At 44.4% G+C, this 26,351-nt stretch overlaps 1 protein-coding gene across 1 annotated transcript in view; it reads left to right on the forward strand.

Annotated features, from left to right (window-relative positions):
- LOC311231617 (uncharacterized protein) overlaps positions 1-19,305 on the forward strand; it is a gene marked incomplete at both ends in the record, with an annotated part of 31,313 nt that extends 12,008 nt beyond the window's left edge. Inside the window, 3 exons of the mRNA XM_084318245.1 lie at positions 4,627-4,868; positions 13,608-13,668; positions 17,906-19,305. Of these exons, the coding sequence (XP_084174371.1) occupies positions 4,627-4,868; positions 13,608-13,668; positions 17,906-19,305 (1,703 nt within the window). The remainder of the gene's footprint in view (positions 1-4,626; positions 4,869-13,607; positions 13,669-17,905) is intronic.
- Positions 19,306-26,351: the final 7,046 nt, after the last annotated feature.

The following is a 26,351-nucleotide window of genomic DNA, read 5'->3' on the forward strand; positions in this document are numbered from 1 at the left end:
GAATTGAAAAACGGCATTAAAGAAAGAGACAGACTGAAAAAAGTAGCTATTGCATTAGAGAATCCAGAAGATTGGAAAGTTTACCGCTCATTGAGAAACAAAATAACCAAAATGAATAGGCAGAAGAAAAAACATTATTATCAATTATTATTATTATTATTCAGGACTATTTATCTTCAAGGTGTCAATCTGTGAATTCAGGTAACTTTCAATCTGATTTCCTGCCATTGTCTAAGGGTGTACCACAGGGTTCGGTATTGGGGCCGGTCCTCTTTACAATCTATATTAATGATATTGTTTCTAGTCTTTCAGCACTAGCAGGTTGTCAGGCTCATCTTTGTGCGGATGATACAGTTGTCTACTGCATTGCGGATACTGTTCAGGAAGCTATTGTGAACCTGCAGCTTGCGTTTGACACTCTCCAAAATGCTCTAGCTAAGCTCAAGTTAGTGCTTAATGCTAGTAAAACCAAGTCTATGATGTTTTCTAGAGCCAGGGTTATAGATTATGACATGCTACACCTAACAACAGCAAATGGTTTGTATATTGAAAGAGTTAGTGAGTATAAATATCTTGGTATATGGCTGGATGATAAACTTTCTTTTAAATTCCATATACCGGTAGATAACCTAGCTACAAAATTACGGCAAAAGATTGGTTTCTTGTACCGTAACCGCGCTAGTTTTCCTATGTTCTGTAGGAAAAGAATTATACAGGCTGTTTTTTTGTCAATATTGGACTATGGTGATGTCATTTACAGGCATGCGTCTGCGTCTGCATTAAGGCCTTTGGATTCTGCCTACCACTCCGCCCTAAGATTTATTACGGGTGACAAATATGATGCTCACCATTGTCTTTTGTATGAGAGGGTAGGCTGGCCATCTCTCTCGTTGCGACGTAGTTATCATGGGTATCTTTTTATCTACAAAGCAATTATTGGCAAACTTCCACCTTATATTACATCTTTGTTGGTCTGGAGTGTCACCTACCAAACTCGTTCGAATGATCGGCTTTTGCTCAGGGTGCCTCGAGTTCGGTCTGAGCTTGGAAAATCTGCCTTCTCCTACGATGCTCCATACACATGGAATACCCTGCAAAAGACTCTAAAGCTCGGAACATTCCCGTCATTCATGGAGTTTAAAGGCATTGCACTTGACCTATGTACTGAATCATGTAATTGTTTTTAATCCATCATTGTAGTAATTGTAATTCATTGTAATTATTAACTGTTATGATATTTGTGTCCTTTGTTAACTCGTCATCACTGTAAATGAGGGAAACCTCAGTGCTTTCACAAGTATGAATAAAGGTTTGAAATGAAACCAGATTGGAGGAGTGTAAAGGGGACAGTAAGAGACTATGGAAAACATTGAATGAAGCTATGGGTAGAAATAAAATGGGCAAAACGCCATCATTTATTGAGTCAGATGGTATATTCATCACTAAACCATTTGACATTGCAACCCATTTCAACAACTACTTTGTTTCCAAAGTAAACACAATTAGAAATCAAATGTTGCCAATGAGTGGTAAGCTGTCAGACTCTGTAATTAAAAAACATATAATGTATGACAAGAAATGCCGATTTAAATTCAGGACCACAAGTCCAAATGATATTGAAAAGCTACTCCTAGCACTTAAACCAGATAAACCTTGTGGTGTTGATAATCTGAATGGAAAACTGCTACAAATGTCTGCAAAATTTGTGGCTAAGCCACTATCGCATATATTTAATTTATGTTTTGAAGACAGGGTCTTTCCTCAGCCTAGGAAAATAGCCAAAGTAACTCTACTACCAAAGAACTGTAAAGAGCCATTTACAGGTTCAAACAGTAGGCCCATTAGTATTTTACCAGTAATAGGTAAGTTATTGGAAGGAATTGTGTTCAAGCAGATTCAAAAGTATTTCAACGAAAACAACATTAATTCTGATTTCCAGCATGCATACAAAGTAGGATACTCTACAGGAACTGCTTTAACGTCTCTTACAGATAGCTGGCTACAGCTGATCGATAGGAAGTTAGTTGTGGGTACAGTGCTCTTGGATTTCAGTGCGGCTTTCGACATCATAGATCATGACCTATTATTATTGAAATTACACACATATGGGTTTGAAGACACTGCCATGGAATGGATGAGAAGCTACTTGTCTAATAGACAACAATGTGTTATATTTAATGGTTCCATGTCAAATATGGTAACACTCCGGTGTGGTATTCCCCAAGGAAGTTGTCTTGGACCCCTCCTTTACTCTATATTTGTAAATGATATGCCTTATGTATTGGAAAGTGCAGGTACAGCGATTTATGCTGATGATACAACTATATATGCATCCGCTGAGAGCACAGAACAAGTGAATAAGATACTTCAGAGTGAATTATTTATGATTTCGAATTGGATAACTGAAAACAGACTAAAATGTAGCAAAAACAAAATGTCTTATACTCGGCTCTAAATATGCCTTAACACTTTGAGTGCCACGCCGGGTTTTCCTTTTTACCCCCTTGATGCCACCATCTACTCCCAATGTTAACGTTAATATCGCCTAATCTATGTTTTAAATTATGGCTATGTGTCTAATCTGCCCGTCGCTTATCAAAGACTCATTTTCCAGTCAACATTGGCAAGGCAGATTGTATTTTTATCGCTTCATTTCTGTTTGATAGCATTTTGAAAATCACCCGTTTTCCGGGGAAAAACAACACATTCTATGATAATCGCCTTTTACTGGAATATTCCAGAACGTTGTCATTTGTTGGCCTATTTATGAATCGTTTTCAAATAAACGCTAGATGATCGATAGTATATGTGTGCGCACGCACGCTCGTGCCGTGCGCTGATAATCGCTGCTGTTATTTCCTCATGGCTTTTACAGTCAAAACAGCTATATCACATATAGTGGAAACGCTTATATCTCCGTGAAAACGAGTCGGATTATCCTAACACTGATAACATAGCTCCCTTACCTGAGGTCAGATGGTATCCAAATGGTTTATTCCAATTTCCGATCGCCATTCTAAAAAATCGATAAATGTATTGATCCACCGTGTGTACAGTATAACACATAATTGCCGCGGCTCAGAGGCTCCAGAATGAACTCTGGTAGACCCCGGCTGCATCAGTGTCAAATGTGGAGTCAGAAATCCGTTCTCCCATTCACTTTCATTGAGTCCATTCCAAAAGGGTGATTTACCATCTGGGAGACGATAGGGGGCGCTTTTTTCAGATCTGAGCGCCGGCGGTCCCTGGATCTCCAACGGTAGGCTCGCGTGATGCAATATGATTTCAGATCGCTAATAAAATAAAAATAAAAATAACCCGAATATTCTCGGGCGTGGCACTCAACGGTCGGGGCGTAAACCCGAATAATCTCGGGCGTGGCACTCAAAGTGTTAAGGTCGGAGCATAGACTGAGTCTCTCATTACAAGACGCTGGTATTGAACAAGTGAAGGAGGCCAAATTGTTGGGTGTAACTATTGACGAGGCACTACTTTGGTCTACCCAGATTAATAACATGGTTACCAGGATGAGTAGAAACATCTCCCTAATACGAATAAATGCCTACCTCCTAACGAATACAACAATTAAAATGGTAGTACAATCTTTAGTCTTGTCCCATCTTGACTACTGCCCAGCAATTTGGTCTAGCGCGTCAAAGCAAGAGCTTAGTAAACTCCAGCTCACTCAAAATAGAGCTGCCCGACTCACTCTTCACTGCTCTATAAGGAATAGTGTGGAGGGAATGCATGCTAGACTGTCGTGGATGAGGGTGGAGGAGAGACTAGCATGCAGTTTGATTAGGTTTTTAAAGAACATTTGTACCTTGGGTAAACCCACTCAATTGTATTCTATGCTTTTATCCACCAATGATAGACATGACCATAATACCAGACATGCTTCAAGTAGTCGCTTCACCCTACCTCTGCCTAGAACCAACGCTCTAAAGAAAACTGCAATGTATAGAGCAATAACATACTGGAATAGGATCCCATTACATATTATACGGACGGAAAACAAGGACAGTTTCAAAAAGAAACTCAAAGGAGCCATAATCCGGAAGGAAATTAATATGTCATGCATGAGTGTAGCTGCAGCCATGTTATCCAAAACTTCTTCTGATTACTTTGTGTGTTTTTTCTTTTCTTTTTAAAGGTATGGTGAAATTGATGTTTTAGTAACATTGATGAACATTCTAAAGGCAATTCTTAAAAAGATTCAATTTTAAAAACAATCTTAAATTGTATTTAACACTGTATTTTGTATTTTGTTTTGTATTTTGTTTTCTGTTTCTTTGCTTGCATGTAATTTTAGCCATCTTAATTGTTAGTTTCATTGTGTATTGTATGTTGAGTACTGACTTTTAATAATTCTGTTTTGCAATAATTGTTTTTGTATGTTTTTTTTGTGTGGACCCCAGGAAGACTAGCTGGTTGCCATGGCACCAGCTAATGGGGATCCGTAATAAAATCAAAATCAAAGCATGAATTTGGTTTTATTCAGAATTAATGATGGCTTGTTTGTATCAAACCAGCATTTTAATTTGTACAATTCCTTCTTTTCCACCTTTAAAAGCTGCTGCAGATCATCCACATAACAATTTTACTTTACTCTATTGATGTCTACAGGTCAAGTCGTACCCAATAACCAAGTACCGCTGGCGAACACAAGCCAAGCCAACCAAGTAGCCCTGCCGATGTTTCTACTCCAATCTGCCACGAGTCAAACTATCCTCAAAGCCCCAGGTTCCATGTTGGCTACAAGTCAAGTTCTCCCCAAGTCCCATGTAGTGTTGATGGATGGAGGTCATGTCATTCCCAACGTGATCTGTCTGCCTGTGGCTACCAGACAAGCCAGCAGCGCTCCTCAGGTAGGCCTGCTTCATTTATTTGTAGCCTATGTTCCTAAGAAGGGCAGATAATCGTTTTGTCCCTTGACCACAGTGGTTGGTGGATCCCAGAAATCACTTGCACTATTTTTTTTTTGTATTTTATTTTTTTATTCTTTTTTAAAACAAACATATAAACAAACATGACAACACACGATAAGATATACAAGCATTAATTGTCAGGGCACATCCAATGAGATCACATTTTGGTTAGTTGTTTTATATAAGATATACCCATAATACCTGTTATCTAAAAAAAAACCCTACATACATATGCTCAGCTCGAAACCCCCCCTCCCGGACCCCACCTTGAGAAGTACCTCCACTATCCCTCGCACCTAACCAGACACTACCATTATAAGCTAGCTTTTATTCTCTCCACCACTTCTAACCACATTGACATTTTGGATTCATTGAGACCCAGAATTCTTGCTGTAGATATTTCATGGTAAATTACATCGAGATATGTAAGAAACCAAACTTTACGGCACATTTTTTCCGGTTGAAACCAGCGTGATGCGATCAGCTTTTTGGCTACTGTGATACCCGATAAAACCAATCTCTTTAGCTGTGGATTCACTGCAAACTCAAAAACATCATTCAACAGCAATACCGAGGGGTGTACAGGTATATTCCAAGATACGAGTTTTGATATTTGTTGGGTCACATCTTCCCAGAATGCCTTAACTGGTGAGCAGTCCCAATACATGTGCATAAATGTCCCTTCGTCCCCATTTGTACATTGGGTGCATTTGGAATCTTGTTTGAGCCCCATTCGGCACAGTCTTATAGGAGTCAAGTATGTCCTGTGAATATAGTTAAGATTGATTTGTTGATGATCCGGGTTCCTTGATGTAAGTCGGACATTTGCCCAGGCTCCTTGCCAATCAACTTGCACTATTTTATATATATGCTGTCTATCAGCCCAATACACATTATTCATCTTTATTCACATTTATTATTATTATTTTTTTTTATAATTTTTTAAACACACATATAAACAAACATGACAACACACGATAAGATACACAAGCATTAATACACAGTGTATATCCAACGAAATTACCATTTATACCAATGTCTTATACAGGATATACCCCTAATACCTGTTATCTAAAAACCTACACACATATGCTCCAGCTCGAACCCCCCCCTCCCGGACCCCTCTTTGGATAGTACCTCTTTGGATATTCACAATCTTTTTTATACTCCACAATACACTGAGTATTTAAATTAACAGTGTGGTCGAGTTGTTAGATTCACAAATGCCATAGTGCGTTAATAAATACAGAAACATCAGACAATTCAAGCAATTAACCTCTTAACCCCTAGCCATATTTTCAGAAGATTTGCCTAAAAGTACATACCCAAGTAAATGGAAGATTGCTCCACTTCTACAAGGTCCATTTGCATGTTCTTGGTATCTAGGGACATCTATGGACCAGTTCCCAGTGTCAGAAATATTGTGTCTGTTACTATGCTTGAGTAAATTGTAAAAAGATAATATAATTTTTTTATAAAAAAAATCCATCTTTGACGGTGAATAACACCATGCTAACATTGACCAAAAGTGAAAAGATCAATTGTGCAAAGGAATTTAAGCAAATGAACAAAGGGCAGATGATTTACAGGTTTTTTTGTAGATACAGTACTGAATTTTGCCATCCGGACACATGAAATATGAATATAGTGTAGAATATCAGGCCTATTGTTATGGTTTGTAACCGACCCCAATCGCACAACACAAGACAGGTATGATGGTTTGCCAAGAAACAGATATTTATTGAGAGACAGGGAAAAAGGGCACTGTCCCTTTAAGGGAGAACACAAATACAGGAATATAACAAGAGGGGAAAAACTAGGTGCCTTTAAGAGGCGGGCAGGAAAAGGGAACACTAAGGGAAGGTTAATGAACGCTAGGGGAAACATTAAAGGAACGCTAGGGGAAGGTTAAGGAACACTAGGGGAAACATTAAAGGAACGCTAGGGGAAGGTTAAGGAACACTAGGGGAAGGTTAAAGGAACAGAGGAACTAGAGACTAGGAGAAGTCGGGACAAGGAGAGCTAGGGAACAGGAGAACTGGGGACTAGGAGAACTAGGGACAAGGAACTAGGTGGAACTAGAAGGGGGGAACTTGGGACCAGGAACTAGGTGGAACTAGAAAGGGGAGAACTAGGGACAGAGGGGACTGAGGCCCGCGGAGGCGGGCTGGGGAACAGGGAGGAACTGGGGACAGAGACCCGCGGAGGCGGGCTGGGGACAGGGAGGAACTGGGGACTGGTGGGAAAACATCTGGGCCGCTCTGCAGAACAGAGGAGAGGGTTAATATTCAAAAGGGAACAAACAGAGCAGATGCAGAACAGTCCAAATAAACAAAGTAACAAAATAATAATATCTTCGTGTGACAAACACACAGGGGGAGATGTAATGTCCAAAAATACTATCTAAGTGAGAACTAAAGGAGGCAATACGCTGGGTGAGTGACATCACAATCAAAACTCACCCAGGCGTATGCGTAATGGTACAGGAACAGCAGCGAGACGGGGGCAAGAGGCATTACGCTGAGTGAGTGACATCACAATCAAAACTCACCCAGGCGTATGCGTAAAGGTACAGGGACAGCAGCGGGAACGGGGGCAAGAGGCATTACGCTGAGTGAGTGACATCACAATCAAAACTCACCCAGGCGTATGCGTAAAGGTACAGGGACAGCAGCGGGAACGGGGGCAAAAAGCATTACGCTGAGTGAGTGACATCACAATCAAAACTCACCCAGGCGTATGCGTAAAGGTACAGGGACAGCAGCGGGAACGGGGGCAAAAAGCATTACGCTGAGTGAGTGACATCACAATCAAAACTCACCCAGGCGTATGCGTAAAGGTACAGGGACAGCAGCGGGAATGGGGGCAAGGGCACCGCCACCGGGTGGCTGGCTGTCCGAGCCGAGGAACAGAGTGCTGGAACAGTGGCGGTGGCGAGGGTGTCGTCCACCGGGTAGCCGACTGTCGGAGCCGAGGAACAGAGTGCTGGAACAGTGGCGGTGGCGAGGGTGTCGTCCACCGGGTAGCCGCTGTCGGAGCCGAGGAACAGAGTGCTGGAACAGCGGCGGTGGCGAGGGTGTCGTCCACCGGGTAGCCGCTGTCGGAGCCGAGGAACAGAGTGCGCGCCACACCTTGGTGTGCGCGTCGGAACAGTGGCGGTGGCGAGGGTGTCGTCCACCGGGTAGCCGCTGTCGGAGCCGAGGAACAGAGTGCGCGCCACACCTTGGTGTGCGCGTCGGAACAGTGGCGGTGGCGAGGGTGTCGTCCACCGGGTAGCCGCTGTCGGAGCCGAGGAACAGAGTGCGCGCCACACCTTGGTGTGCGCGTCGGAACAGTGGTGGTGGCGAGGGTGTCGTCCACCGGGTAGCCGCTGTCGGAGCCGAGGAACAGAGTGCGCGCCACACCTTGGTGTGCGCGTCGGAACCGAGAGACGCCTCGGGGTGCGTCTGCGAGGAGGAGTGTGCCAAGCACGAGGATCCTTGGAAGATGCGCGTTGCGCGCTGGAGACTGGAGAGCGTGCCAAGCCCTTGAAGATGCGCGTTGCGCGCTGGAGACTGGAGAGCGTGCCAAGCCCTTGAAGATGCGCGTTGCGCGCTGGAGACTGGAGAGCGTGCCAAGCCCTTGAAGATGCGCGTTGCGCGCTGGTGACTGGAGAGCGTGCCAAGCCCTTGCAGATGCGCGTTGCGCGCTGGTGACTGGAGAGCGTGCCAAGCCCGAGGGTCCGGAAGATGCGCGTTGGTCTAGATGTGCGTCAGGACGAACAGCTGCGCTGGGGTCTGCAGTGGAACGCTGGGGTGCCTCCCGTGGAAGTTACAGGGAGCGCAGAACAGTCTCCTCCACAGGCTACGGCGACAGCAGACGAAGGCTGGAGCAAAACATCTCAAGGCTGGAGAAATCCATATACAGCATTGGTAGACCAGAGGATCTCCCGAAAGAGTCTAGATGTTAGAGAATATGACTCAGCATGAATACAACACGACCCCACGCCGAAACGAGGGGAAGCGCCCTGGTATTTAAAGCCCACAGGGGAACTAATTAGCCTGCCACCACAGGTGCGAGAGGTAATTGATAATCGAACAGGTGTGGCCACTGAGAGTAAAGAACGAGAGGGTGGGGGCTAGAGAGAGTGAGTAGGGAATTCCTAACAGTAGGCTTAAAGAAGACAGAGAAAGTTGGTGAGCAGCGGACAAAACCTCACAGTACCCCCCCCTCAACGGGAGCCACCTGGCGACCCAAAACAAATACAGACAGAGTGGCAGGGGGCAAAACAAGACAAAAACAAAAGGTACTGGCCAAGCCAGCAGGGGAAGCCACCACAAGAGTGGGGCTAGCAAAAGAAACAGGGTCGCCGAGGGGTAACTAGGGTAGCAGAGGGGCAACCGGGGGAACTGGTCTAGAGGAACTGGTCTAGAGGGACTGGGTCTAGAGAACTGGTCTAGAGAACTGGCCAAGAGAACTGGCCTAGAGAACCGGTCTAGAGAACTGGTTTAGAGAACTGGCCTAGAGAACTGGTCTAGAGAACTGGTCTAGAGAACTGGTCTAGAGGAACTGAGGGGCAAGCAGGGTAGCTAAGGGGTAACCATGGTAGCACCGGGAAAGGGCTAGCAGAGGGAAAGTTAGCTGCCAGGGCACTGATAGCTACAGGGCCTATGCTAGCTGTACTGCTACATCAACATAGAGGCTGTGCAAGCTGCCGAGCTAGGCTAGCAGAGGGAAAGGGTAGCTGCCAGGGCACTGATAGCTACAGGGCCTATGCTAGCTGTACTGCTACATCAACATAGAGGCTGCGCTAGCTGCCGAGCTAGGCTAGCAGGGGGAAAGGGTAGCTGCCAAGGCACTGATAGCTACAGGGCCTATGCCAGCTGTACTGCTACATTAACATAGAGGCTGTGCTAGCAGCCGGGGCTAAGCTAGCAGACTGGGGCTCTGCTGAGGGACTGGGTTAGCTGCCAGGGCAAGGCTAGCTACAGGGGCCATGCTGGTAGTAGAGGCCTAACAAGCTGCAGGGGGGTCAAACAGGGCTAACAGGGAAGCCAACAGGGCTAACAGGGGAGCTAACAGGCTAACAGGGGAGCTAAACTGGGCTAACAGGGAAGCCAACAGGGCTAACAGGGGAGCTAACAGGGGAGCTAGAGGGGAACTAGAGGGAACAAGAGAAAAAAAAAGGCAAACTCAACATACACCGTCTGTGCTGGCTGGGGTCGTCGATTTGGTGGGGTCGTACTGTTATGGTTTGTAACCGACCCCAATCGCACAACACAAGACAGGTATGATGGTTTGCCAAGAAACAGATATTTATTGAGAGACAGGGAAAAAGGGCACTGTCCCTTTAAGGGAGAACACAAATACAGGAATATAACAAGAGGGGAAAAACTAGGTGCCTTTAAGAGGCGGGCAGGAAAAGGGAACACTAAGGGAAGGTTAATGAACGCTAGGGGAAACATTAAAGGAACGCTAGGGGAAGGTTAAGGAACACTAGGGGAAACATTAAAGGAACGCTAGGGGAAGGTTAAGGAACACTAGGGGAAGGTTAAAGGAACAGAGGAACTAGAGACTAGGAGAAGTCGGGACAAGGAGAGCTAGGGAACAGGAGAACTGGGGACTAGGAGAACTAGGGACAAGGAACTAGGTGGAACTAGAAGGGGGGAACTTGGGACCAGGAACTAGGTGGAACTAGAAAGGGGAGAACTAGGGACAGAGGGGACTGAGGCCCGCGGAGGCGGGCTGGGGAACAGGGAGGAACTGGGGACAGAGACCCGCGGAGGCGGGCTGGGGACAGGGAGGAACTGGGGACTGGTGGGAAAACATCTGGGCCGCTCTGCAGAACAGAGGAGAGGGTTAATATTCAAAAGGGAACAAACAGAGCAGATGCAGAACAGTCCAAATAAACAAAGTAACAAAATAATAATATCTTCGTGTGACAAACACACAGGGGGAGATGTAATGTCCAAAAATACTATCTAAGTGAGAACTAAAGGAGGCAATACGCTGGGTGAGTGACATCACAATCAAAACTCACCCAGGCGTATGCGTAATGGTACAGGAACAGCAGCGAGACGGGGGCAAGAGGCATTACGCTGAGTGAGTGACATCACAATCAAAACTCACCCAGGCGTATGCGTAAAGGTACAGGGACAGCAGCGGGAACGGGGGCAAGAGGCATTACGCTGAGTGAGTGACATCACAATCAAAACTCACCCAGGCGTATGCGTAAAGGTACAGGGACAGCAGCGGGAACGGGGGCAAAAAGCATTACGCTGAGTGAGTGACATCACAATCAAAACTCACCCAGGCGTATGCGTAAAGGTACAGGGACAGCAGCGGGAACGGGGGCAAAAAGCATTACGCTGAGTGAGTGACATCACAATCAAAACTCACCCAGGCGTATGCGTAAAGGTACAGGGACAGCAGCGGGAACGGGGGCAAGGGCACCGCCACCGGGTGGCTGGCTGTCCGAGCCGAGGAACAGAGTGCTGGAACAGTGGCGGTGGCGAGGGTGTCGTCCACCGGGTAGCCGACTGTCGGAGCCGAGGAACAGAGTGCTGGAACAGTGGCGGTGGCGAGGGTGTCGTCCACCGGGTAGCCGCTGTCGGAGCCGAGGAACAGAGTGCTGGAACAGCGGCGGTGGCGAGGGTGTCGTCCACCGGGTAGCCGCTGTCGGAGCCGAGGAACAGAGTGCGCGCCACACCTTGGTGTGCGCGTCGGAACAGTGGCAGTGGCGAGGGTGTCGTCCACCGGGTAGCCGCTGTCGGAGCCGAGGAACAGAGTGCGCGCCACACCTTGGTGTGCGCGTCGGAACAGTGGCGGTGGCGAGGGTGTCGTCCACCGGGTAGCCGCTGTCGGAGCCGAGGAACAGAGTGCGCGCCACACCTTGGTGTGCGCGTCGGAACAGTGGCGGTGGCGAGGGTGTCGTCCACCGGGTAGCCGCTGTCGGAGCCGAGGAACAGAGTGCGCGCCACACCTTGGTGTGCGCGTCGGAACCGAGAGACGCCTCGGGGTGCGTCTGCGAGGAGGAGTGTGCCAAGCACGAGGATCCTTGGAAGATGCGCGTTGCGCGCTGGAGACTGGAGAGCGTGCCAAGCCCTTGAAGATGCGCGTTGCGCGCTGGAGACTGGAGAGCGTGCCAAGCCCTTGAAGATGCGCGTTGCGCGCTGGAGACTGGAGAGCGTGCCAAGCCCTTGAAGATGCGCGTTGCGCGCTGGTGACTGGAGAGCGTGCCAAGCCCTTGCAGATGCGCGTTGCGCGCTGGTGACTGGAGAGCGTGCCAAGCCCGAGGGTCCGGAAGATGCGCGTTGGTCTAGATGTGCGTCAGGACGAACAGCTGCGCTGGGGTCTGCAGTGGAACGCTGGGGTGCCTCCCGTGGAAGTTACAGGGAGCGCAGAACAGTCTCCTCCACAGGCTACGGCGACAGCAGACGAAGGCTGGAGCAAAACATCTCAAGGCTGGAGAAATCCATATACAGCATTGGTAGACCAGAGGATCTCCCGAAAGAGTCTAGATGTTAGAGAATATGACTCAGCATGAATACAACACGACCCCACGCCGAAACGAGGGGAAGCGCCCTGGTATTTAAAGCCCACAGGGGAACTAATTAGCCTGCCACCACAGGTGCGAGAGGTAATTGATAATCGAACAGGTGTGGCCACTGAGAGTAAAGAACGAGAGGGTGGGGGCTAGAGAGAGTGAGTAGGGAATTCCTAACAGTAGGCTTAAAGAAGACAGAGAAAGTTGGTGAGCAGCGGACAAAACCTCACACCTATATATGACCTTATTATGGTAAAGTCATACATCTATGGATCGGCAAATCTAAATTAAATCTGGATTTAGTACCACCAGGCGCCCAGTAAAGGGCAGCAAAGACTGTGAATGAAATCGACTGCAAGTACAGTTACTTTTGTATAATGTCCATAGCTCCGCCATTTTTTACTGGATTGAGACGTGGTTTCTTCCTAGACGTTCACAGAAAGGTAAAGAAACAATATATGTTGTATTTTATGGCAATACTATTGAGGTTTGTTCGACCCGTGAAATATAAACACGATATTTCAGTCAATACTTTTACAATACAATAATTTTTAGGTCGTCAGCTGGTGTGAGCTGGGTTGTGTAGTAGTGCCCTGGGTCTCATCTGTCTCTGGACTACAACGATTTCATGAGTGCTTCCTGTTCCATCTAAATCGTCCATTTTCCTGTGCAATGCTCATATTTAGCTAATAACACTTAAGATCATTGCTAAACAAACAGTGCTGAAAATATACACTTTGACTGCTGTTTTGATTAGCGTCTTTACTCTTGGCTATATTTTAAAAATAAACACAACATCACTTAATACGGACTGTATTGATCTATTTGTGTTAGGAGCACATTTGAAAAACTAAAACCAGAGGTAACAATTTAGAAACGACTACATTGGTTATCAAGGTTCGAAACTGACCCATAGACACTAGAATGCCTAGTTTAAAAGTTTCCTGCAGGGTATTCCATGAGGTAGGGGGAGAGAAGCCAACTTCAGTACAAACTCTATTTCTATATCAATACCCTTCCCCCTATTATTGGTACACAGCTGTACAGAGACATGAGGGAATACAATCAAAAATACATTTTTTACTGAATTTGTTTATTCAGATGTCTATACTTCCCTGTGGAGAAGACAGTGTTTTCTTGTATCTCCTTCACAGGAAACGGTAAAGATCAGTGAGGGGAAGCTCCTGGCTGAAGCCGAGACAAACAGAGGAACAGGTGAGGTCACATCAGAGTACCTTGGTAAGACAGCATGTCATTCAATGAACTAGTGCTGGGCCATAATTTAGTATTATTATTCATCATATTGGGATGAAATTATGATATGGTGATATTGTTGAGCACAATTCTGATCGATGATAGTCAATGATAACAACCACTATAAAATCTTTTCAAAATGCAATATTTGAGTAGCCTTGCAAGCCAGAAGAAACCCCCAGTATGGCGCCACCATCTGGCCAAATGGCACCAAATTTGAATAGGAAGAAGCAAGATGCTTATCAGGTCCTACCCCTTATTACAATAAACCCTTAACAATGTTTTTTCCCCAGTCTTTCATCTTTCGATATATCAACTTCATCATTAGTCCTACATAATCAAGTACACCTTCAAACACAGTGTTCAATTGTCTTCCAACGAAATCATCTGTAAACCTGCTAAATCACTCCGTCAAAAAACAGTCAACTGAAGTTAATATACATTCATTACTGTTAAGACATTGACTGCCATTATTAGCCTCATCCTGTAGTAGCTACTGCCACAGCTGTAAACGATGGGAGTCACTCACCTTGTTTGCAGGGCTATAACTATTTAAATATTATAGCTATGGATGCAATACTATGGCCCATTTGACATCGAGTATCTATCGTTCAAGATGTGAAAAAGGAATATTTTTTCCATCCATACATTCCTGTTTTATACCGTGGTGAATATAAGTATGGTTTTAGAGCGGTTTAGGGTAATTCCTGGGAGGCTGCAACGCATATTATACTTAATCCATTGGCATTTCATCCCTATACACGCTACAATAAAAAATTCAAATGCATATGATCGGTATATCATACCGGACAGGTCCTGAGAGTGGCCGAGAGGAAGTATAAGAAGTCACACCTCACAGGTGACATTACCACCTATCACAACCTCTTGTCAGCTTTCTCCAAAACCATTACTACTGCCAAAGCTTCTTTCTTTCACCATAAGATCGATGCCTCGGCTAAGAACCTCCTCACTCCCCCTCCTCTCTCTCTCTGCCGAAGACTTTGTGATTTTCTTTGAGGAAAAAGTGGAGAGCATCCGCAGCTGCTTGTCCCAACCCCCGCCTGTTCCAAATGCTGAATCGAGAACCTCATCCTTTACCCTGTCATCCTTCTCTCCCGTTACAGACGCAGAGACCTTGACACTGATAACGTCGAACCATCCCACTACATGCCAGCTGGACCCGATACCCTCTCCCACTCCTCCAGACCATAGCACCAGACATCCTCCCATTCCTAACGGCAACCATCAACTCATCCCTCAACTCTGGGGTGATTCTCACCTCCCTAAAACAAGTCACAGTCACATCGCTCGGGGGGAAGAAAAGCACTATCGTCCTGTCTTATCTCCTTCCTTTCTAAATCACTTGAACGTGCTGTATCCAACCAACTTACTGATTATCTCTTACAGAATGACCTAGCTAGACCCTAATCAGTCAGGCTTCAGGACTGGTCACTCCACAGAGACGGCCCTCATAGCAGTCACAGAGGCTCTTCACTTAGCAAAAGTGAAAGGCCTCTCCTCTGTCCTGATTCTTTTGGACCTGTCGGTAGCCTTCGACACGGTCAACCATCAGATCCTCCTTGCAGGAATGGGAGTGACTGGCTCTGCGCTGACATGGCTGACATCCTACCGCGTATCATGGAGAGGAACCCTGTCGGCTAGGGCTGTACCGAATGTCATTTTTTAACATTCGAAGCTTCGATTGAAGTATTCGAACGAAGCTTCGAATGTCTATTCCATTTTTTTTTGAAAAAGAAAAATATATATATATATATTTTTTTATAAACTAAATCCTCAATTTGAATAAAGTGAGTATTTTTCTTTTATTAAATCAACTTATTTAATGAATATAACTCATCAGTTTCGTCAACATAAATAATCCAATAAGGGCACGGTTGGTATGAAAGTGATGGTGACGTCTTATAGTATAATATTATAATATTAGTGTAGCCTAATCTTTAACTGCAACTGTGAAGAAAACCCCCATTGGTTTAATAGACGCAACAAAAAAAAGTTTTACAAGATTTATTTTTATTTTTATGAAAAATGTAAAATTCAAATGTTGATTTAGAATTCGAATGTCAACATTATGATCGAAGCTTCGAAGCATTCGGTACAGCCCTACTGTCGGCCCACCGCCCCCTTCGGACGGGTGTCCCCCAGGGCTCAGTCCTTGGACCCCTCCTCTTCTCCCAACAAATCTCTGGGTAACATGCCTTCTCGTATCATTGCTATGCCGATGATACCCAACTCTCCTTTCCTCCCTCAGATATCCATGTCTCTGAGCAGATCTTGGCCGGTCTGTCTGAGATCTCCGCCTGGATGATGACCAACCACCTCAAACTCAACCTAAGCAAAACAGAATTGCTTCACCTGCTGGCCAAATCCTCCCCCCTGACCAACCTTTCCATCACAGTGGAATATGTAGCCTCCTATCCAAGCTCCGGGAGGGTCATCAAAGAGAAGGCACCTATTCTCGGTCCTCACTCCACAATGGTGGTATGAACTTCCCACCACAGTTAGGACAGCCGAATCCCGACCAATCTTTCGCTGTCAACTAAAAACACACTTCTTCAATCAATATCTGAAATGAAGAACATCTTTATAAAAGCACCAATATTCTTACTGTCCTAATACTACCATGCACTCCTCCTACTATACTAATGTCTTATGTCTATGCACTCAACACTGCAGCACCCAAGTTTCAGCACTGTTTTATCATTGTTACTCAGCTGAAAGAGTTGTACTCTTCCTGCTGACTTGTCGTACATAACTTTTAAGTCACTATGGATAAAAGCGTCAGCTAAATGACAAAATGTAAATGTAAATCATGCAAGGTTTTCGGCTTGCAAGGCTAATATTTGAGAGGATGTCATTTGAAAATAACAGGTTTGGTTTTGGTTTGGATGTCACATTTTGCTGCACCATACAGTTCATTGTGATGAACAGAAATTGGATTATCTATGCCGTTATTGTGATCAGACATCCATATCCTCTTCCATTGCGTGTTAAGTGTTTAAAAAAAACACTGCACCTTCCTGAAGGACATTCCGTATTCTGCCACCAGGAGATGCAACGACATTACACATGCAGTTACACATTATACAGTTACACATTAAACATTACACAATATACATAATTCTACATTATACATGATTCATAGTTACACAATTCTACATTAAACATTATACATAATTATACATTATACAGTTAAACATTAAACATTAAACATTATACATTATTCATACAGTTACACAATACACATACAGTTGCACATTACACATTATACAGTTACACATTATACATGACACATTATACATACAGTTACACATTAAACAGTTACATATTACACAATACACATTACACAGTATACATTATTCAGTTACACATTTTACAGTTACACATTACACAATAAACATTACATATACAGTTACACATTACACAAAACATACATTACACAGTATACATTGCACAATACATATAACAAATTATACAGTTAATCATTACACAGTTACCCATTGCACAATAAACATTACACATTATACAGTTACACATTACACATTGTTGTCTTCTCTCTGTTTATCTTTTGGTGATGTAGTCTTTTCTCTGTTTATCTGTACATTACACATTATACATAATTATACATTATACAGTTACACATTAAACATACATTACACAATACACATACAGTTGCACATTACACATTATACAGTTACACATTATACATGACACTACACATTATACATAGTTACGCATTACACAATAAACATTACACATACAGTTACACATTACACAGTATACATTATTCAGTTACACATACAGTTACACAATAAACATTACATATTATACAGTTACACATTAGTTACACATTACACAAAAAACATACATTATACAGTTACACATTATATATTACACAATACATAATTACACAGTTACACATTATACATACAGTTACACACTACATCTGTTGGTGCTGTTGTTGTCGTCTCTCTGTTTATCTGTTGGTGATGTTGTTGTCTCCTCTGTTTATCTGTTGGTGATGTTGTTGTCTTCTCTGTTTATCTGTTGGTGCTGTTGTCGTCTCTCTGGTTATCTGTTAGTGATGTTGTTGTCGTCTCTCTTTATCTGTTGGTGCTGTTGTCCTCTCTCTGTTTATCTGTTGTTGGTGATGTTGTTGTCTTCTCTTCCTTCCTCCCAGGCCTGACGGAGGACCAAGAAGAGAGGAACAGGAGGAGGAGAGAGAAGTATAACCAGAAACTTGTCTTCTGCGACGTCTGCAAGAAGGGCTTCCATTACGTGCATAACCTCAACACACACATGAAGCTTCACAACAAGCCTTTCTCCTGCAACCGCTGTGAGAAGAAATTCCACCAAGAGGCGGCTCTTGAAAAACATGTCTTGACTCACGAAGCCAAAGAGAACAGAGCTCAGATGAGCGCTCTGAGAAGTCACGAGCTGCTGCACACCGATGTCAAGCCGTTCACCTGCGAGACGTGTGGGAGGGGCTTCACCATGAAGACCAGTCTGAAGTTACACAGGTCCATTCACACGGGTGAGAAGAACTTCAAATGCGCCACGTGCGGAAAGACTTTCCGAACCCATGTCAACTTACGGTCCCACAAGCGAGTGCATTCGGACCAGCGGCCTTTCAAGTGTGCCGAATGTCCCAAGGCCTTCAAGTCTAAGGTGGCGCTGGGGAAACACACAGTCGTTCACACGCAAGAAAAGGCTTTCATCTGTCAGCTTTGCGGATCTCGGTTCGGCCTGCAGGGAAACCTCCAGAGACACGTCCGGAACTCTCACACGGGGGAGAAGCCGCTGAGCTGCAGGGTGTGTGGAGAGAAATTCACAGGTGGCTGGGCGCTGAAGTCGCATATGCTCACTCATGGAGCCACAAAGCCATTCATGTGCGATCTGTGTGGTAAGACCTTTTTCTACAACTCCATGTTGCTGAAGCATCAGAAACTGGTACACTGTGACACCAAGGAACAGGAACCAGGAGCTCAAGGACTACGACGGAGGAGAGGCGGAGGAACGCCGGCCAAACCATTCAACTGTAAGGTCTGCATGAAAGGCTTCTGCACACCCACCTACCTGAAGATACACGAGAAAAGTCACCAGGAACACAAGGAGTTCAACTGCGACCTGTGTGGGAAGTCTTTCCACCTCAAGAATACGTTCGACTACCACATGAAAAACCACACAGGGGAGAAACCCTACGGCTGCGGTGTCTGCGGCAAGAAGTTCATCCTCTGGCCACATCTGAAGAACCACGAGATGATTCACACGGGAGAGAAACCATATAAGTGCGAGGAGTGCGGAAAGGCCTTTAGGACCTCGTGCAACTTCTACAGACACCTGCGGGTCCACACGGGAGCTAAACCATACGGATGTAAAGTCTGTGGCAGGTGGTTCAGCCAGTCCAACACACTGAAGTCTCATATGCAGATCCATACTGGAGTCAAACTCTACTCCTGTGACCACTGTGGGACGGGCTTCTCAGAGTCCAGGCAACTCAAGAAACATGATTGCTCCAAGAGTTATCAGAACTCGTTTGATGCTACCACCACCACCAAACGGAGGAGGCAGAAAGTGTAGTTTTTTAACGAGTGATCAGCTAACCGAATGCTATTTGAATATTCTATTTTTTCTAGTACTTTCTAGTTTTTCTTGTACTTAGTTTGTAGTTAAAACAACAGCCAATACTGAGCTCGTAGACCAGTGATAACTGTTGCTGATATAGGCCTTACAGTACCACCGTTTGTGATTTAGTAGATGCTGACTGGCTTGAGACAAGAACAGTCCAAATGTTATTGAAATGACCCTTTTGTCACTATTGCCTCCACAGGCCCCAATGTTCTGCTCTCATATAGGACCGATATTAAAGGTGCTATAGATAACATTCAGCCACTAGATGTCGCACTAGAGCACCATGTAATTTATCCAATCAGGTGCATTCCACACGGGGAAGGTTAGAGAGATGTTATTAAAGACTGTCTCCCTCTAGTGCGGTGGCTTAGCACCAGATTTGAGAAGGATGTGGACACGCCGGACAAAAGCACCAAATTTTCCCCACGTGTTCCTCATCATCATAGCTTTCATTTTGGGGTAGGGGCCACGCGTCTCTACATTTCGTAGCTCCATTTCTGCAGACCCCTCTCTGATTGGTTGAACTCCATTTCTGCAGACCCCTCTCTGATTGGCCACTACGCCCATGTGACCGCGGCAGCGCGGTCCCTAACCCTTAACCAACTCCGAAAGAATATTGCCATGCTCTAAGACAAACTCTAACCTTAACCAACTCCGAAACAGCGCCTAAACTTAACATGCCTAAACTTAACCAGCGAAAGAATGCACGTTAAAAAAAGAAGAAAAAAAATTGAAGGGAATCGAACTTGTCACCAACGCACCGCAGGATCCACTGCAAGGCGGCGAACCAGTTGAGCTAGTCGTCGACCTCGATAAGCTTACGCGCACCTCCCTCGCGTACCTTAGAGAGGGGCTTCGCTCAACCAATCAGAGAGGGGCTTCGCTCAACCAATCAGAGAGGGGTCTGCAGAAATGGAGTTCAGCCAATCAGAGAGGGGTCTGCAGAAATGGAGCTACGAAATGTAGAGACGCAGGGGCCACGTCATCATGATGGATTTCAAGATGGCCGCCATGTAAAATCAAGGTTCTGCCCATTAATAAATATCTTGGTCCATAGCGGGCTCAATATTTGAGCGAACACAAAGGTATTGGTATCCCTGTAAACTAGAGAAGCTAAGCTTTCTATTGGTATCATTTTCATTAAGCCCAACTGTTGGGAAGGGGGTTTTAATAGGCAATGAATAAAATTATGTAAAATTTTCGCCTAGAAAAAACTGCCATGCTCATCTTCCAAAAGGTCCCTTGGATATTCACATGAATATATCAGAGTGCACATTGGTTTTATAGGTACCCACAAGCCTCTTCTTTCCAGACATACCCACTTTGTCCAACTTGCATGCTATTTGGGGCAATAATCAAGCAGGTTTGTGCATGTGGTACAAATGTGTGAACATTCTAACAACTGCCAAAAATTTGAATGTTGGGTTAGGGTTTGTTGTTAGAATGTTGAACATAGAAGATCAATTTTGGTGTCAAACTATAAATTTTCTGGGTCAATAAATGTGTTAATGCTATGAAGAATGTCACCAGATGAATATTTGTACCATTCTAACAACATATTTACATAATTTCTTACTTGTTTAACAGTCAGACATGCATGAATCGAATAGACATTTTATTAGGATCACTCGTTACATTTATTATTATTATCATAACTCTTTAGCCCATATAGGCGTATTTAACTGTTATGGAGATATTTTCGCGGGTCTTGTGCAGTGGTCTCGTGCCCGCGAAAATATCAGAATGTTTCATAAAAGGTCCCGCGGTATACTGGCCAGCTCTCAGTGCGCGTCTCGTGACAGCTGTCGTGGACAGCGTGATAAGGGACATGTTTAAAAAGGCAAAACATAATATAACAGGTAAGTCAAGTGTCATCACTTTAGTTATCAAAGCTGGAATCTCTGGACATAAGATAGGGATGGGTACCGTTCACATTTGAACCGACACGGTACCTGTACCTGTGAATCGATACCGGTACCCAACGGTACCCTTTTTCGGTACTTTAGTCTCTAAAAATGTAATCTACCTACCTCAGTCGGAAAAGAAATATCCAAACTTCAAATAACTACACTTTCAACCGTTTTCGGCTTGCCATTGCCCCGACTGCTTTGTTGTTGAATCAAGTCAAATCCTAGGTAAGTGTATTGTAGAGGAGCCAAAGATATATATTTAGGTTATTGTATTATATGAATATTTATGTTTATTTTTATAACCTTACATTGAAACGGCATTAGGAATATTGATTGGATTTAGATAAAGTCATTGAACCGTATTATTTGTCATAATAGAACCTTCTAGAACATTCGTGATGTCACAGTATGATGTCAGTCAACCATTCTAGAACATTTGTGATGTCACAGTATGCTGTCATAATGGAACATTCTAGAGCATTCGTGATGTCACAGTATGCTGTCATTTGTGTATCTATATATATTCAACAATTCTCGCTGAAGAGCTCATTGTGCATCTTGAAACAGTGCTGAGCAGTACTGAACAGATAGACTAAACAACATAGATTGAAGCCTGCATCTCTCAACCAAGGTGCCTTGCCGACCGTTTTGCTGTGGAAAGAGCCGGCAAGTTGATTTACGGCTTTCAGGTGAGGAATTTTCATGTGTCAAGTCGGCTGTGATTTTGGAGACGGGGAAAATACAGTTTTCTTACCTTGTAGTGACGTGAATATTTAGGAAAATAGCTTTAGGATCACTTCTGTAAAGAAAGACTTCGCTGTGGAAGAGAAATAAACCATTTGGATATCTTTGTTTTACACCGGAGCGGCTGTGGACCTTATTTTTCTTTATCAACGAACGTACTACTCACGAGTAAGCAACTTTAACCAGTAGAGTGGAACGTCGGCCCTGATACGTATATTGTGCGTGTGAACGTTGACATGAAAAGAAAAAAAGTTAAAAAAAGTGCAAAAAAAATTTATTTTTCTTTCTTTTACGGTATCTCACGTGAATCGATACTCGGTAGTACTGATGTGTTTCGGTAAGTACCTTTAAAAAGTACCGAATTCGGTACCCATCCCTAATAAGCAATGACGTTATAGTTTAAAGCTAAACTATACGTTTTTCTCTCTTGTTAGAAGAGGGATAACTTATTCAGTTAGATTTGATTTGATCTTTATTTATCGTTCACATTTGAGCCGATACGGTACCGGTACCGGTACCTGTGAATCGATACCGGTACCCTTTTTCGGTACCTTAGTCTCTAAAAATTTAAGCTACCTACCTCAGTCGGGAAAAAAAATCCAAATTTCAAATAACTACACTTTTGACCGTTTTCGGCTTGCCATTGCCCCGACTGCTTTGTTGTTGAATCAAGTCAAATCCTAGGTAAGTGTATTGTAGAGGAGCCAAAGCTATATATTTAGGGTATTGTATTATATGAATGTTTATATGTTTATTTTTATAACCTTACATTGAAACGGCATTAGGAATATTGATTGGATTTAGATAAAGTCATTGAACCGTATTATTTGTCATAATAGAACCTTCTAGAACATTCGTGATGTCATAGTCAACCATTCTAGAACATTTGTGATGTCACAGTATGCTGTCATAATGGAACAGTCTAGAGCATTCGTGATGTCACAGTATGCTGTCATAATCAAACATTCTAGAACATTTGTGTATCTATATATATTCAACAATTCTCGGGGGGCCCTCCAAGAGAGGAGATGATGTTTGTATTGTGATTGTATGACAAGAGGAGCAGAGAAGAAGGAGACAGAGACGATAGAAATGTGTTTTGAAGATGAGAAGAAGAAGAAGAGGAGTGTAAACTTTCTCAAGTGTGGGCGAAGCAAGAATTGCGGAGGGCAGTAATACGCCACGATGCGTCTACACTGCCGGAAATTCAAATAAGAAGAAGAAGAAGAGGTGATAGCTGGGGTACCGGTCGAGGTTACAGTAGAGCAGCTGGTGGAAGAGCTAATGGAGGACGGGCGTAATGGCATAGTTAAGAGTGCAGAAAGGATGAAGAGGGGAGCGGAGAGGGCAGTGACGGGGACGGTAGTGATTACGTTTGAGGGTGGGGTTGTCCCTAGGGAGGTGTTTGTGGGGCATAGGATGTATAGGGTTAGGGAATTTGTTCATGATCCTCTTAGGTGCTATAGGTGCCAGGAGTTTGGCCATATAGCTACCACGTGTAGGAAGGGGCTGAGGTGCGCTAGGTGTGGCGGGGAACATGAATATGGGGAGTGTGGAGAGGGAGTGAAGCCGAAGTGCTGTAGTTGTGGTGGGGAGCATAGTGTAGCGTTTAGGGGGTGCGAGGTGATGATGAAGGAGGTCGCGGATCGGAGAGAGAGAAGGGAGGGTAAGTTGACGTATGCTGGGGCGGTTAGCAGGGCAGGACAGGGTAGCCAAGAAAGGGTGCAGGGGGTTGAAGGAGGGCATTTGGCAGTGAGGGTAGAGCAGGTGGAAAAAGAGAGGGGAAGGGAGGAGAAATTAGGTATTGTGGCAGGGGTAGTTACTGGCATGGCAGAGGCTAAGGGTAAAACAGAGATGGTGAAGATGATTGTTAGGATAGCGGTTCAACATCTGGGATTGGAAGGTCTGAACTGGGAGCAGGTGGTTAGGGAATTGGCTGAGGGGGCTGCGAGGGACAAAGCAGCCCAGGATAAGATAGCAGGGGGCAAGGTGGGTCCCGCGGAGGGGGGCTCAGACAGGAAGTAGCAGCAGTAGCTGCACTCCAATGGTCAATGTAGTTGATGACGGGGTCCAGTAGAAGAAGAAAAAGAAGGTGAAGAAGAAGAGCCCATAAAAAGAATTGCGGAGGGCAGTAATACGCCACGATGCGTCTACTCTGCCGGAAATTCAAATAAGAAGAAGAAGAAGAAGAAGAGCTCATTGTGCATCTTGAAACAGTGCTGAGCAGTACTGAACAGATAGACTAAACAACATTGATTGAAGCCTGCATCTCTCAACCAAGGTGCCTTGCCGACCGTTTTGCTGTGGAAAGAGCCGGCAAGTTGATTTACGGCTTTCAGGTGAGGAGATATTTTCATGTGTCAAGTCGGCGGTGATTTTGGAGACGGGGAAAATACAGTTTTCTTACCTTTATAGTGACGTGAATATTTAGGAAAATAGCTTTAGGATCACTTCTGTAAAGAAAGACTTCGCTGTGGAAGAGAAATAAACCATTTGGATATCTTTGTTTTACACCGGAGCGGCTGTGGACCTTATTTTTCTTTATCAACGAACGTACTACTCACGAGTAAGCAACTTTAACCAGTAGAGTGGAACGTCGGCCCTGATACGTATATTGTGCGTGTGAACGTTGACATGAAAAGAAAAAAGGTTAAAAAAAGTGCAAAAAAAAAGAATAATTTTTCTTTCTTTTACGGTATCTCACGTGAATCGATACTCGGTAGTACTGATGTGTTTCGGTAAGTACCTTTAAAAAGTACCGAATTCGGTACCCATCCCTAATAAGCAATGACGTTATAGTTTAAAGCTAAACTATACGTTTTTCTCTCTTGTTAGAAGAGGGATAACTTCTTCAGTTTGATTTGATCTTTATTTATCGTTCACATTTGAACCGATACGGTACCGGTAGCTGTGAATCGATACCGGTACCCTTTTTCGGTACCTTAGTCTCTAAAAATTTAATCTACCTACCTCAGTCGGGAAAAAAAATCCAAATTTCAAATAACTACACTTTCGACCGTTTTCGGCTTGCCATTGCCCCGACTGCTTTGTTGTTGATTCAAGTCTAATCCTATAGGTAAGTGTATTGTAGAGGAGCCAAAGCTATATATTTAGGGTATTGTATTATATGAATGTTTATATGTTTATTTTTATAACCTTACATTGAAACGGCATTAGGAATATTGATTGGATTTAGATAAAGTCATTGAACCATATTATTTGTCATAATAGAACCTTCTAGAACATTCGTGATGTCACAGTAGAGAGAGAATTAAGAGGCATAATGTGTTAGATTATGCAAAACACGTCCCCTTTTAGTTTGATTGATTGTAGCCACGCCCCCTTTTGGGATACTTTTTGGCCCCAAGTCCCGCCCCCTTCTCTGATTGGTCGAGAGGGGAGAATTAAGAGGCACAATGTGTCAGATTATGCAAAACACGCCCATTTTAGTTTGCTTGATCGTAGCCACGCCCCCTTTTGAGAGAGGCGCAATGTATCAGATTATGCAAAACACGCCCCTTTTAGTTTGCTTGTAGCCACGCCCCCTTTTGAGATGATGTATGGCCCCAAGTCCCGCCCCCTTCTCTGATTGGTCGAGAGGGGAGAATTAAGAGGCACAATGTGTCAGATTATGCAAAACACGCCCATTTTAGTTTGATTGATTGTAGCCACGCCCCCTTTTGAGATGATTAGTGGCCCCCCAAGTCCCGCCCCCTTCTCTGATTGGTCGAGAGGATCAAGGAGACGGGACATCCGGTTTCGGAGGGGAGAGACATCCGGGGAGAGAATTAAGAGGCACAATGTGTCAGATTATGCAAAACACGCCCCCTTTAGTTTGATTGATTGTAGCCACGCCCCCTTTTGAGATGATTATGGCCCCCAAGTCCCGCCCCTTCTCTGATTGGAGAATTAAGAGGCACAATGTGTCAGATTATGCAAAACACGCCCCCTTTAGTTTGATTGATTGTAGCCACGCCCCCCTTTGAGATGATTTATGGCCCCAAGTCCCGCCCCCTTCTCTGATTGGTCGAGAGGATCAAGGAGACGGGACATCCGGTTTCGGAGGGGAGGGACATCCGGGGAGAGAATTAAGAGGCACAATGTGTCAGATTATGCAAAACACGCCCCTTTTCGTTTGATTGCTTGTAGCCACGCCCCCTTTGCTATGCTTTATGGCCCCAAGTCCCGCCCCCTTCTCTGATTGGTCGATAGGATCAAGGAGGCGGGACATCCGGTTTCGGAGGGGAGGGACATCCGGTTTCGGAAGAGGAGGAGTTTTCAGATTTTTTTTTCAAAATAAACGTTTTTTTTTCAAAATAAATTTATATTTTTTTTTTTTCA

The sequence above is a fragment of the Notolepis coatsorum genome (assembly GCF_963971535.1).
Source record: "Notolepis coatsorum genome assembly, chromosome: 7".
Taxonomy (NCBI): Eukaryota; Metazoa; Chordata; class Actinopteri; order Aulopiformes; family Paralepididae; genus Notolepis; species Notolepis coatsorum.